Here is a 15,617-nt window from a genome sequence, read left to right as displayed (position 1 = left end):
GGGTAACCCTGCCAAAAAAAGGGTACTTTCCTACAATCTCATCCTTGCCAATAACCCAGCTGCAATGGTCTGTGGGGTCCAAGCCTCCTACGCAAGACATACTTCACCATATCCAGGCCATAGTTTGAGCAATCAAGGATCTGAGGTTTGCTGGAAGGACGCAAAAATGTTGATGCCCATATCCGCTAAAGAAAGGGTATACCTCCCAGAATGCGTAGTGCTTTCAAGGATCGTAAGGCTAAACTAGCCGAAGAAAACATTCTCTTTAGAAAGCCATTAATACATTTTGACTTTCTAGCTGGAGATTTGGTCGGAAAGGTTTCAGGAATTAGCTTATGCTTGAAAGCCTGGAGGTACAGGCATTGAAAAGTATGGGCACAAAAAAAAATCAATCAATCAAACTTATCAGGGTCACCCGGCTGCAGTGCTTGGACCAGGGGGCTGAGCACTGTTTAGACCTGGTGACCACAAGAGTGCCCGTGAGGGCCTCGTGAAGGCAAAAGAGGCTCATAACATGTAGGACCTGGTTGAAGAATCTCAGTAAAATTCTTCCATAGCTTCAATAGTAGGCAATCTTCAATCTAGCATAAAGGTAGAGGCAGAGAACTACAGTCTAGTTCAAGACTGACTGGCTGTGCTTTTGTAGTCTCAGGGCCAATGACTAGTGTCAGAAATGGGTACGGGGTCAGCTGAGTCAGCATTGGTGTTATCATGGAAGCGTTTCCGTGTACTGAGGAGAAGGGCTGGAAGAGTGAAACGGTGCCAGAATGTGCCTGGGATGAATCTTACAAGGTCAGGTAGCGCTGAGGGAGAGCTTGCTCACTGCTGCGTACATCCCAACTGCATGCCAGATGGAGCTATAAATCTCTAAGGCAGCATAGAATCTTTGAGAGACGCTATTTGCTACATGGTTGACAATGGCCCAGGGCATTCTGGCATGCCAGAACCTTTTACAAGAGCGAATGCAAGTCAGAAAATACTCGCGATCTTGCAATCAAAACCTTATTGTCTGACTTCTAGTAGCAGAACAGGGCCAAGTACCGCTTAGCTTCGTTGTACTTACTGGAAAGCTACAAGTGGAAACGGGACTTCATGTGGGACCGAGTGCTTGAACAGCCCAGTGACTTAATGCAGGACTTATGTTTCAACCTCAACCTTTTTGTTGAAAGTAGCCTGAGTCCATGCATAATGGAAGAACTTTAATATAGCAGCACATCCATCTTGCAGGCTGGTGGTCAGATAACAGCTGTCCAGACACTGCATTCCACAGAAGCCATATTCTAAAGAACATCAACGACACCATAATAATGGCATGCACCTCTAACAAGATAAGAGCAAAGCAACACATCTCCCTCCTTAAAACAAAAGATAAACAAATAACACAAAATAATATTGTAGGAAGTTGGCTATGTATGCACTATTTCAAAGTAAGGAATAGTATGCACCGAGTCCAAGGGTTCCCCTTAGTGGTAAGATAGTGGCAAAAAGAGATAATACTAATGCTTTATTTTGTGGTAGTGTGGTCGAGCAGTAGGCTTATCAAAGGAGTAGTGTTAAGCATTTGTTGTACATACACACTGGCAATAAATGAGGAACACACACTCAGAGACAATTCCAGGCAAATAGGTTTTTGTATAGAAAAATATATTTTCTTAGTTTATTTTAAGAACCACAGGTTCCAATTCTACATGTAATACTTTGCATGAAAGGTATTGCAGGTAAGTACTTTAGGAACTTTGAATAATCACAATAGCATAAATACTTTTCAAATAAAACACATATAGCTATTTTAAAACTAGACAGTGCAATTTTCACAGTTCCTAGGGGAGGTAAGTAATTGTTAGTTCTCGCAGGTAAGTAAACCACCTACGGGGTTCAAGTTTGGGTCCAAAGTAGCCCACCGTTGGGGGTTCAGAGCAACTCCAAAGTTACCACACCAGCAGCTCAGGGCCGGTCAGGTGCAGAGTTCAAAGTGGTGCCCAAAACACATAGGCTTCAATGGAGAAGGGGGTGCCCCGGTTCCAGTCTGCCAGCAGGTAAGTACCCGCGTCTTCGGAGGGCAGACCAGGGGGGTTTTGTAGGGCACTGGGGGGGGGGACACAAGTTAGCACAGAAAGTACACCCTCAGCAGCACGGGGGCGGCCGGGTGCAGTGTGCAAACACACGTCGGGTTTTCAATTGGAATCAAGGGATCTCTTCAGCGATGCAGGCAGGCAAGGGGGGGCTCCTTGGTGTAGCCACCACCTGGGCAAGGGAGAGGGCCACCTGGGGGTCGCTCCTGCACTGGAGGTCGGATCCTTCAGGTCCTGGGGGCTGCGGGTGCAGTGTCCCTACCAGGCGTCGGGTTCTTAGAAGCAGGCAGTCGCGGTCAGGGGGAGCCTCGGGATTCCCTCTGCAGGCGTCGCTGTGGAGGCTCAGGGGGGGCAACTCTGGCTACTCACGGTCTTGCAGTCGCCGGGGAGTCCTCCCTGAAGTGATTGTTCTCCACAAGTCGAGCCGGGGGCGTCGGGTGCAGAGTGCCAAGTCTCACGCTTCCGGCGGGAAATGCGTGTTGTTTCAAAGTTGCTTCTTTGTTGCAAAGTTGCAGTCTTTGGTGAACAGAGCCGCTCTCTTCTGGAGTTCTTGGTCCTTCTAGATGCAGGGCAGTCCTCTGAGGCTTCAGAGGTCACTGGTCCCTGTGGAAAGCGTCGCTGGAGCAGTGTCTTTAGAAGTGGGGAGACAGGCCGGTAGAGCTGGGGCCAAAGCAGTTGGTGTCTCCGTCTTCTCTGCAGGTTTTCAGCTCAGCAGTCCTCTTCTTCTTAGGTTGCAGGAATCTGAGTTCCTAGGTTCTGGGGAGCCCCTAAATACTGAATTTAGGGGTGTGTTTAGGTCTGGGAGGGCAGTAGTCAATGGCTACTAGCCCTGAGGGTGGCTACACCCTCTTTGTGCCTCCTCCCTGAGGGGAGGGGGGCACATCCCTAATCCTATTGGGGGAATCCTCCATCTGCAAGATGGAGGATTTCTATAAGTTAGAGTCACCGCAGCTCAGGACACCTTAGGGGCTGTCCTGGACTGGCCTGTGACTCCTCCTTGTTTTTCTCAGTATCTCCACCAGCCTTGCCGCCAAAAGTGGGGCCGTGGCTGGAGGGGGCGGGCAACTCCACTAGCTGGAGTGCCCTGGGGTGCTGTTACAAAGAGGGTGAGCCTTTGAGGCTCACCGCCAGGTGTTACAGTTCCTGCAGGGGGAGGTGTGAAGCACCTCCACCCAGTACAGGCTTTGTTACTAGCCACAGAGTGACAAAGGCACTCTCCCCATGTGGCCATCAACATGTCTGGTGTGTGGCAGGCTGCTAAAACTAGTCAGCCTACACGGATAGTCAGTTAAGGTTTCAGGGGGCACCTATCAGGTGCCCTCTGGGGTGTATGTTACAATAAAATGTACACTGGCATCAGTGTGCATTTATTGTGCTGAGAAGTTTGATACTAAACTTCCCAGTTTTCAGTGTAGCCATTATGGTGCTGTGGAGTTCGTGTATGACAGACTCCCAGATCATATACTCTTAGGGCTACCCTGCACTTACAATGTCTAAGGTTTTGCTTAGACACTGTAGGGGCACAGTGCTCATGCACTTATGCCCTCACCTATGGTATAGTGCACCCTGCCTTAGGGCTGTAAGGCCTGCTAGAGGGGTGACTTATCTATACTGCATAGGCAGTGTGAGGTTGGCATGGCACCCTGAGGGGGGTGCCATGTCGACTTAGTCTTTTTATCCCCACTAGCACACACAAGCTGGCAAGCAGTGTGTCTGTGCTGAGTGAGGGGTCCCCAGGGTGGCATAAGATATGCTGCAGCCCTTAGAGACCTTCCCTGGCATCAGGGCCCTTTGTACCAGGGGTACCAGTTACAAGGGACTTACCTGGATGCCAGGGTGGGCCAATTGTGGAAACAAAAGTACAGGTTAGGGAAAGAACACTGGTGCTGGGGCCTGGTTAGCAGGCCTCTGCACACTTTCAAATCAAAACTTAGCATCAGCAAAGGCAAAAAGTCAGGAGGTAACCATGCCAAGGAGGCATTTCCTTACAAATATTATATCTATTTTACAAAATAGAAGCATATTTTTCTTATCACCTGCAAAAATATGACAAAATATACCATAACATTATTTAACAAATTCAGCAAATGTTATAGGTGGATGCCTGATCCTGCTCTCACCTTTGACTCTTGAGGGGACAGTATTTTTAGTTAAGTCATTCTCCAATCCTGACTCAAAAACATTCTTTCCGCTCACTTGATCTCTCCCTTTATTTTGTAACAGAGAACTTCCATGACCTCTCAGGTTCTCACAATTCAACCAAGCCTGAACACTTATGTGAACTTCCTTATAAACGTTGACAAGAAAACTTCTGTCATCATCTGTCTTCACCACACTGCTCGCTGGCAACGGCTCCATTTATTTGGCCACTCTCTCCACATTCCATATCTTCCCATCCTTAGTTACAACTAGAGAATACCTACACTACCTTAATGGCCTTACCAAATTTAGAAACACATTATCCTCCCAGACCTGGTTTGAGAATTCTAACTCAATCTCCCACATTTTATCTCATGTGCTTTTGCATTCCACTTGGCATCATACCATTCTTTGGTTTTATTCTAGTTCCTCTTTACTTTTTCTGCATTTCTTTCAAATCACACTTTTCCAATTTCTAACACTTATTTCCAACAAATAATTTAAAGGGACTAACTTCAGTGGTCGCATTTGGAATTATAAAATACATCCACAATGTTTCTCTAAAGGAGTTCTTCCCATCTCGTCCACTTCTGTGTGGCTCTATAATACAAGCTTTCAACACGTGGCTGAACCTCTCCTAGTGACCATTCTCATGAGGTTCGTACAGAGCAGTGGTTACATGTTTAATACCACAATGTTTTAAGAAAGATTCCATTTCACAAGATCTCAATTGTACACCATTGTCAGTCACAACCACAGACGGACACCCTTCTCTGACAAAAACTTTCTAACAAAATTCGATCATTGTGTTACTCGAGGTTTGTGAGATTAGCTTTACCGCCAGCCACTTTGAATGGTAATCAACCATGACCAAAGCAAATTATGTGTTCATAGGAAGAAAGTTAAATGGACTAGATATCTCTAATGCCACTTTTTACCAAGGAAACTCTGGCCATTCCACTTTCAACATCTTCTCACTGCTGGTACGTACTTCACACTCCCTCACCATCTTATCTACCATCCTATCCATCCCGGGACACCAAAAATATGTATGCATCAAAAGTTTAATATCAGACATCCCTCGAAGTACCTTGTGGCCAAACTTGAAAATAGATACTTGTACTCCTGGGACACACTTCTAACAATAAAAAGAGTACCTCCCATTTGTGGGTGGGTCTAATGCAACTTACAGGAACAGGTCAAATATGGGACAATCCAAAGCCAATACTGTCTCAATGTGATTTTCTCATGGCCCAATTTCGACCTATTTCTAACCCACAGTTGTGGGGCACAGTATTTATTGGGAGAAATGTAGGAACACTGGATGGCAAGACTGTTGCCATTTGTCTGACGTTTTCAGTCACAGAAAAGAGAATAAACTGTAATTTATTTTTTACCCATACTTTGAAATTTGAATGGGATTCTCTTTAATAAAACATATTGGGAGTCATGCAAGCCAAATCACTGTAGAAACTCCTGTGCCCATAGTTTTCAGAACCATCTGAGGTTGATAAGTTCCCCTTGGTGCCAGACAAATGCAGCCAAAACACTGCAGACATCCCTCATGGGATCTGCCCACATCAAAAACATTCTGTGGAATATAATCTATGGCTCCATGCTCAAACCCTACACGTCTGATACATCCACCCTTAGAAGGCCTATGAAAACACATTTGGGTCAAGAATTAGGAGGGATAAGTTCTTACGTCAGCGAGGCTGAAGGAAACTACCATGTGTGAGGGAAAAAAAGGGTGAAAAATATAAAAAGCGTCTTATTCAGTGCATGGTCTCGGAATGCCTCAAAGCAGAAGGAGGTCTGGCACCCATGGATAGAAATCTTATGCTGTATAGATGTTCAAAATACATACTTGTGTTAGATTTCTATACAGACCTGTGGTGATACCTATGGCCAAAAGTAGATTATGCCAGCATTTCAGTTTCTTTCCAAATTTCCCAAAAGTACTGCAGAAAGTTTGTGATCAAACTGTGGCAGGGATATGTTTCTGTGCAGATGAGAGTGGAGGAAAATAGTATGCTTTGGAAAAAATGCTAAACATCTGAAACGTCATATCCAGATTGCTCTACTGGCCAGCCAATCAGGGAAAAGGGAGATACGGCGTGCACCAACAGATTCATAGGACATACGTAAGGCGAAAAAGGAAAATGTCACTTACCCAGTGTACATCTGTTCGTGGCATTAGTTGCTGCAGATTCACATGCTGTGCATAGTCCGCCGTCTGGTGTTGGGCTCGGAGTGTTACAAGTTGTTTTTCTTCGAAGAAGTCTTTTCGAGTCACGAGACCGAGGGACTCCTCCCACTTCGGTTCCATTGCGCATGGGTGTCGACTCCATCTTAGATTGTTTTCCCCGCAGAGGGTGAGGTAGGAGTTGTGTATAATAGTGCCCATGCAATGGAATGAATACGTATGTACAAAATGAAGGTTAAAGTAATATATTTACAAATGTACAAATGTTGAAGATATACTTCCAAACGGCTACAGGCTCCCGGGGAGGCGGGTGGGCGCATGTGAATCTGCAGCAACTAATGCCACGAACAGATGTACACTGGGTAAGTGACATTTTCCGTTCGGTGGCATGTGTAGCTGCAGATACACATGCTGTGCATAGACTAGTAAGCAGTTATCTCCCCAAAAGCGGTGGTTCAGCCTGTAGGAGTGGAAGTAGTTTGAAATAAAGTTCTTAGTACGGCTTGCCCTACTGTGGCTTGTTGTGCAGATAACACATCTACACAGTAGTGTTTAGTAAATGTATGAGGCGTAGACCATGTTGCTGCCTTACATATTTCGTTTATTGGAATATTTCCTAGAAAGGCCATAGTAGCACCTTTCTTTCTGGTTGAGTGTGCCTTTGGTGTAATAGGCAGCTCTCTCTTTGCTTTAAGATAGCAGGTTTGGATGCACCTAACTATCCATCTGGCAATACCTTGTTTTGAAATTGGATTTCCTGTATGAGGTTTTTGAAAGGCAATAAATAGTTGTTTTGTCTTTCTAATTACTTTTGTTCTGTCAATGTAGTACATTAGTGCTCTTTTGATGTCTAATGTATGTAGTGCTCTTTCAGCTATTGAATCTGGCTGTGGGAAGAACACTGGTAATTCTACTGTTTGATTTAAGTGGAACGGTGAGATAAACTTTGGTAAGAATTTTGGATTTGTTCTTAGAACTACTTTATTTTTGTGTATTTGAATAAATGGTTCTTGTATGGTAAACGCCTGTATTTCACTTACTCTTCTTAGAGATGTGATGGCAATGAGAAATGCAACTTTCCACGTTAAGTATTGCATTTCACAAGAATGCATGGGTTCGAAAGGTGGACCCATGAGCCTTGTTAAGACAATGTTGAGGTTCCATGAAGGAACAGGTGGTGTCCTTGGTGGTATAATTCTCTTTAGGCCTTCCATAAACGCTTTAATGACAGGTATTCTAAACAGGGAAGTTGAATGAGTAATCTGCAGGTAAGCAGATATTGCGGCAAGATGTATCTTTATGGAAGAGAAAGCTAGATTGGATTTTTGCAAATGTAGTAAATATCCTACTACATCTTTTGGAGATGCATGCAATGGATGAATTTGATCATTATGGCAGTAATAAACAAATCTTTTCCATTTATTTGCATAGCAGTGTCTAGTGGAAAGTTTTCTAGCTTGTTTTATGACCTCCATACATTCTTGTGTGAGGTCTAAGTGTCCAAATTCTAGGATTTCAGGAGCCAAATTGCTAGATTCAGCGATGCTGGGTTTGGATGCCTGATCTGTTGTTTGTGTTGTGTTAACAGATCTGGTCTGTTGGGTAGTTTGACATGAGGTACTACTGACAGGTCTAGTAGTGTCGTATACCAAGGTTGTCTTGCCCATGTCGGTGCTATTAGTATGAGTTTGAGTTTGTTTTGACTCAATCTGTTTACTAGATACGGAAGGAGAAGGAGAGGGGGAAAAGCGTATGCAAATATCCCTGACCAATTCATCCATAGAACATTGCCTTGGGAGTGCCTGTGTGGGTACCTGGATGCAAAGGTTTGGCATTTTGCGTTTTCTTTTGTTGCAAATAGATCTATTTGAGGTGTTCCCCAAATTTGAAAGTAAGTGTTCAGTATTTGGGGGTGAATTTCCCATTCGTGGACTTGTTGGTGACCCCGAGAGAGATTGTCTGCTTGTTGGTTCTGGATCCCTGGAATAAATTGTGCTATTAGGCGAATATGGTTGTGAATTGCCCAATGCCATATTTTTTGTGTTAGGAGACACAACTGTGTCGAGTGTGTCCCCCCCTGTTTGTTTAAATAATACATTGTCGTCATGTTGTCTGTTTTGACAAGAATGTATTTGTGGGTTATCATGGGTTGGAATGCTTTCAACGCTAGAAATACTGCTAACAGTTCTAAGTGATTTATGTGAAACTTTCTTTGATGTATGTCCCATTGTCCTTGGATGCTGTGTTGATTGAGGTGTGCTCCCCACCCTGTCATGGAAGCATCCGTTGTTATAACGTATGTTGGCACTGGGTCTTGGAACGGCCGCCCTTTGTTTAAATTTGTACTGTTCCACCATAGAAGCGAGATGTATGTTTGGCGGTCTATCAACACCAGATCTAGAAGTTGACCCTGTGCCTGTGACCATTGTGATGCTAGGCACTGTTGTAAGGGCTGCATGTGCAATCTTGCGTATGGGACAATGGCTATGCATGAAGACATCATGCCTAGGAGTTTTAATACTATTTTTGCTTGTATCTTTTGTGTTGGATACATGGCCTGTATTAACTTGTGAAATGTTTGAACCCTTTGTGGACCTGGAGTGGCTATCCCTTTTGTTGTGTTGATTGTCGCTCCTAAGTATTGCTGTGTTTGACACGGCAAAAGGTGTGACTTTGCATAGTTGATGGAGAAACCCAGCTTGTGAAGGATTTGTACAACATAATTTGTGTGATGTGAACACTTTGTTAGCGTGTTGGTCTTGATTAACCAATCGTCTAAGTAAGGGAACACGTGTATTTGCTGCCTTCTGATATGTGCAGCTACTACTGCTAGGCATTTTGTAAAGACTCTTGGCGCAGTTGTTATTCCGAATGGCAACACTTTGAATTGGTAATGTATTCCCTTGAATACGAACCTTAGGTATTTCCTGTGCGAAGGATGTATCGGTATATGGAAATACGCATCTTTTAGATCTAATGTTGTCATGTAGTCTTGCTGTTTGAGCAGTGGGATTACGTCTTGTAATGTGACCATGTGAAAGTGGTCTGATTTGATGTAGGTGTTTAGTGTTCTGAGATCTAGTATTGGTCTTAGAGTTTTGTCTTTTTTTGGTATTAGAAAGTACAGTGAGTAAACTCCTGTGTTCTTTTGTCGACGTGGTACTAATTCTATTGCGTCCTTTTGCAGTAATGCTTGAACTTCTAGTCCTAGAAGGTCTATATGCTGTTTTGACAAATTGTGTGTTTTCGGTGGGACGTTTGGAGGGAGTTGGAGAAATTCTATGCAATAACCATGTTGGATAATTGCTAAGACCCAAGTGTCTGTTGTTATTTCCTCCCAAGATTTGTAGAACTGGCTTAGTCTTCCCCCCACTGGTGTTGTGTGAAGGGGTTGCGTGACTTGTGAGTCACTGTTTATTTTGAGGGGTTTTGGGACCTTGAAATGATTTTTTCGGCTCCGACAAGATCTTTTTTCTTTTCGGCGTCGTGCCTTCTCGGTGCCGATCAACTTCGGTGCCGCTGTGTCGGTGCCGAATTTTTTCTGCATCACTCTCTCGGTCCCGAGATTGCTGCGTGCCTGTATCTCGACCGGAGTCGGATGACTTCGACAGCAGCTCGCCCTTTTTCGGTGCCGATGGACGGTCACCTACTTTCCGGGTTAAGCCATGGCCTGTTGGCGGTGGCGTCCCCTGGGCTTTGTCAGTCTTTTCATGTGATTTTTGTTTCGATGTCTTACTCACGGTTGGTTGTTCTTCGACGTCGAATTCTTCGGAATCCAACTCGTGGATGGAGAAAGTTTCTTCTTCCTCTTCCTCGAACTGTAGTTGTCCTGTCGGCGTGGACGCCATCTGCAACCTCCTGGCTCTTCGGTCTCTGAGCGTTTTTCTCGACCGAAACGCGCGACAAGCTTCACACGTATCCTCCTTGTGCTCGGGGGACAGGCACAAGTTACAGACCAAATGTTGATCCGTATAAGGATATTTATTATGGCATTTAGGACAGAATCGGAACGGGGTCCGTTCCATCAGTCTCGATGTTGCACGCGGTCGGGCCGACCAGGCCCCGACGGAAGATCGAAATTACCCCGAAGGGCTACCGGAGCTCTTCAAGATTCGGTGTCGATTTGTTCTAACTAACCCGATACCGAACGAAACAATACCGACTAATTTTTCCGAGATTCTGACTAACTTTCCGACCCGAAACACGGAGCGAAAAGGAACACGTCCGAACCTGATGGCGGAAAAAAAACAATCTAAGATGGAGTCGACGCCCATGCGCAATGGAACCGAAGTGGGAGGAGTCCCTCGGTCTCGTGACTCGAAAAGACTTCTTCGAAGAAAAACAACTTGTAACACTCCGAGCCCAACACCAGACTGCGGACTATGCACAGCATGTGTATCTGCAGCTACACATGCCACCGAACATATAGTTTTCATACTTTCCATATAGTACTTAATTCAATGTCATAAAATGAAGAGAGAACCATAAACAGGGATTCTGCCAACACTTTGATATGTGCACAAATATTTTTAATTAACTGAATGTGGGGACTATGGCCCTTATTACAACATTGGCGATATTGACCGCCACGGCGACGGCCGCCAATATACATACCTGCCGGCATACCAGCCGGCAACATGTATCATGACCGCTGACGGTTTTCCGCCAGAAATCTGGCGGAACACAACCCCCAGTCATGGCGGCAGACGCCGGTAAGGCGGCACTGCTGACAGCAGCACTGCTAAGCCAGCAAAACACCGCCGACCGTATCATGAGCAAAGAACGGCCTGGCGGTGTTTTGCAGGCGGATGCTGCTGCTTACAGCAGCGCTGTGGACCATCTCCAGCCGGAGGACTCCCTGCACGCAGGTAAGTCGGGTTCCCTGACCGGAGAGGGGGTGTAGGGTGTTGTGTGTATGGGGGGGGGGGGGGGGGGGGGAGGGGTGTTTGTTTTGGGATGCGTGCATACGGGTGTGAGTCACAATGGATGCATGCGTGAATGAGTGATTGTGCGTGTTGTGTGTGACAAGTTATGTTGGTGTGTGGTGTGGTGTGTGGGTATGTATGTGTGCATGCGTGGGAGGAGGTGGTTATGCGTGTGTGCATGTGTGTATATGGGTGTGCGTGTGGGTGTGTATATGTGCGGGGAGCAGGAGCGGGTGGGGGAGGACTCTTGGGAGGGGGTGGGGGCGGGGAAGACCCCTATCAGTGCCAGGGAAAGAATTCCCTGGCACTGATAGTGCCTACCGACATGGTTTTCGTGGTGGTACAAAAACCACGAAAACCAAGGCAGTAGGCGGTGTCGTAATCCCGACGGTGGGAATGTGACGGCGGCCAAGCTGAAGACTGAAGTCTCCAACCCAGCAGCTGTTACCAGCCTGCCGGTCAGTGTGTTAAAGTGGCGGTGTTGCATGGCGGTAACTGCCAGGGTTCAAATTCCATTATTTTTTACCACCGGCCTGTTGGCGGTATTACTGCCACTGTAACACCAACCGCCAGGGTCCTAATGAGGGCCTATATTTCCTAGGTAAGCCTCAAACACACTTAATATTGTTGGACCCCAGATATTTGGCTCAACATTTGTTTCATATACGTTCTGGTATTTAAGTTTCTCTGTTTGACAAATGCATAAACAACATAACCAACCTCAGATTAGAAGGGACAACCTCAATAATACTTCTGATGGGGGTTTACGTGTGATCTTTAAGCAGAATGGGTGAAGAATTGTGCTAAAATCTGATGCAACCCCTGATCCATACTAGGTGGCATCCTCAGGGTTGCTCCTTTATCAGCACCATCCTGGTTCTAAGAGCTCTTAGTGCCTTTTATGTGAGTGCATCAGAGAATGACAAGGGTCATGATTTTGTACAGTTAAAATTGCATTAGGTTAGGTGTACATTATTTTTTTGTTGCCATCCTAACAACACCATGTTACAACGAATTGCCAGTCCACTTCCACTCTTGGATGCCGACTACCTCTCCAATCATTCATTGTCTGTACATTTGCATTTGATCATGTACTGCTATGCGCTGCATTCCTCCCAGGTTTGTTTTACGTACAATATACATACATGTATAGAGGATTTGTGTTAATGTACAAGGTTCACCTGGATATGGTAGCTTTGAAAAAACTGCAAACAATAATTGGATGCTCGCTGAATGCCAGAACGTGGAACGCAATGTAACTTACCTATCAGTTTTTTAATCATTCCGGCCGATGCACTGCCCATGCTAAATCTTCCACTGTTCAAGATATTCATAGCGACCTGCAAGTGAGAAAATTATGCTGATTTTAATTTTACCTTTCAGCTCAGCTGAGATCAACATTTTATGAACAACAATCTCTAAGCAAAATACTTTCTCCACCAACTACTTTAGTCTGTAGTCTGATCTTGATGCCATACCGGGGATAAGGTCCCATCAGTTTAATAAATGCTCATTAGTAAGTTGTTAATTAGCATAAACAAGAGGTTCTTTTCTTTTCTTTAATCAAATACACAGATTCAAGATGTGCCCCAGAGATCAGATGTGACAAAGGAATCTATAATCTGTTTGATTTCCTAGAAATTTGATGTACTGGGTTTCTAAAGATTAACCTGGATGCAATCAAATACTAGACTAATGTCCTCATTTTGAATGGGTTATGAATGCTGATGGGCCCAGTAACAAGACTCACTGGGCTCAACGGAATTATAAACTGTTACTGACAGAGCGATTTTAGCCACTGCAAGCAGCCAAAATCTCTGCATGTTACACCGCGGAAAACATACAGCAACTGGCATGGAAACGGAAGTTCCTGTATGTTATTCCCCAAAAACATTTAATCTATGTTATTTCCCCATTCCTACAATTATTGGGTCCTCTGTAATGGTAATTCCACTGGTTGTACAAATAAAAATGGTTATTTTGGACCAACTGTAATGCGGGCCTAAGTGAGTTCACATCCAACAGGGGACATTCTGATCTCACTCGGACACACTTCCTCTAACTCTAAGACCACAATGTCACTCGTATCTGGTTGCAAGCTGGCAGCCTTTTACTGAGTATGGAAAGGCATTTGTGACCAGATAGAAAGCCAATTGTCTTAGTCAGAGGAATTCTGAAAGCAGGCTTTACCTACTGCTACCCAACAAAACATCATCCACCTCTGCTGCACTGACAGTTCATGCCAACTGCAAAGAATGAGGTACTATAATCATGTAAAGTAAGTGACTGCAGATTCCTATACACTATTTATTTAAATAAATATAAAGGAACTGCTCTTTAAAAGAAGATTGAGCCACCATGGAAGAAAATCGCTGTTTAAGAAATGACCACTCAGCAGTACAGGAAGGGACTACCAAGTCATACATTCACCGGCATCATTCCAGGCTCTGCAGTCTTTTCACAGTACTGTCTGTCCCCAAAGAGGGCCGTATTATCATTAGCAGAGCGAGTACTGCATTGTCAAAAGTAGTTTCACAGGGCATGCGGAGGCTAACGGGCCAAACCGTGGGGTTGAGGACTTTTACTCCTTCCAATCCATGTCCCAGGGTCCAGCCTACTATGAATCCTGAGCAACTGGTGCAAATACTCCTTCTGCACTTGACTCTCAGTAGTAGACATGAAAAAGCAGTCAAAGGCTCCATCTGGGGGAGGTGTGGATACAGATTAGTGAAAACGACTCCTAGATCAGTGGTTCCCAACCTTTTGATTTCTGTGGACCCCCACTTTAACATTAATGGAACCCAGGGACCCCGCTGAATCATCATGGGAATCCAGGGACCCCCGCCTAAGTCATTACTGGAAGCTGGGGACCTAATTTGTCAATATTTTTTAATTTTCTAGGCTCTCGCGGACCCCCTCAGCAGGCTTCGCGGACCCCTAGGGGTCCCCGGACCACAGGGTGGGAACCACTGTCCTAGATCATTAAAGAGCACGTAGCAGCACTAAATTAATGTCAATCTAAATACTGTTATAACAAAAAGAAGTATTTTTATTTTCAACTCTACTCATTCAAAGGAAAGTTATGGCATAAAAAGGCAACAACACATTTCCGCCGTGAGGTTGGGGCTTAGTGGTCCATTGCCATGCACCTGTCCCTCACAATGTGACTGGAGTTATTCCCCATTCACTGGTGGCTGCATGCACGGAATGCTCACCCATAAACCTTTATCTCAAGAGTCCACTCGGACTCTACAGTTACAGTCAAAAGTGTCTGAGCACCGCAGAGCTCCCAGCAACGAGTCCTCAGGGGCCATGTAGGCCTGACTCACATCTTACTCGCTCCAGCAGAGAGGAAGTGTGCAGGGTCTTGAAGGGTGCCCTGCCTGTGGCACATTAAACAGCTGTGGTCATGCTCAGGTGAGCAGGCTGCACACGAGTGTCGCTGCAACGCTCTACAGGCACAGGCTCTCCTCTAAGCCTACCCGTTCGTGCTTCGGAAGCAATCGCAGGTGTTTTTCGAGCTCCTCCTGTAGAGTAAGTTTCCACTCTACGCAAGAAGGTGGGGTAATTCCAAGGCTCCTGATCTCTATCCTTGTGAGGCAGCAACTTTTTCATTGTGTCCTCACTCAATCCACAGGATCAGGCCGAATGTAGGTCCTTGTTGCTCCTGGTGACCTACTGGTCACCACTGGTCACATCCCCAGGATCCTTCCCAGTCTACATAGCATAATTACTACCGGCAGCCCTTCCTGGCACATAGGGTTGCTGCACCACTGCCACACACATGGCTTCGGCCTTTGTCTCATGGGAGTCCTTGTCACGGCGGCCCCTCCTGCATATGGGGTCACACAGGCCTCTGTCCTTATCGGCAGAGCAGTCTTTTCCAGTACAGCCCCATCTGGCATACGGGGTCACCGCAATGGTGCCGTACAGGCTTCTGCCCTTGACGCACAGCAATCTTTACAGGGTTTTCTTCACAGCAGCTATCTCCTTGCATACTGGTGTCGACGACTTCAGTTTGAACACAGGCGATCGGTGCAGCAGCCGTTTCCTCGCACCAAAAGGCCACTCGACAAGGCTCCTCACTGGACCTTGCTCCCTCCAATCATCTCCTCTTTCTCACAGGGGATACTGGTGTTGGCAAGCAGGTCTTGCAGAGTTTCCTTTCCTCGCACAGCCAGTCTGTCTGCTTGCTGCTTGGTAGGTGACAATTTTTAGGGTCTCAACCGCCTCTTATCTTATAGTCATTTTCCAGACACCCAATGTGATTTAGCG

The 15,617-nt window shown here is 45.6% G+C and overlaps 1 protein-coding gene across 1 annotated transcript in view; it reads right to left on the bottom strand.

Annotated features, from left to right (window-relative positions):
* Positions 1-15,617, bottom strand: part of ACAD9 (acyl-CoA dehydrogenase family member 9) — a 386,804-nt gene that overhangs the window by 242,386 nt on the left and 128,801 nt on the right. Inside the window, exon 9 of the mRNA XM_069206630.1 lies at positions 12,607-12,682. Coding sequence (XP_069062731.1) covers positions 12,607-12,682 — 76 coding nt within the window. The remainder of the gene's footprint in view (positions 1-12,606; positions 12,683-15,617) is intronic.

This window comes from Pleurodeles waltl, chromosome 9, assembly GCF_031143425.1.
Source record: "Pleurodeles waltl isolate 20211129_DDA chromosome 9, aPleWal1.hap1.20221129, whole genome shotgun sequence".
Classification (NCBI taxonomy): Eukaryota; Metazoa; Chordata; class Amphibia; order Caudata; family Salamandridae; genus Pleurodeles; species Pleurodeles waltl.
The sequence above is the reverse complement of the archived record's forward strand: the minus strand, read 5'-3'. Positions and strand labels throughout refer to the sequence as shown.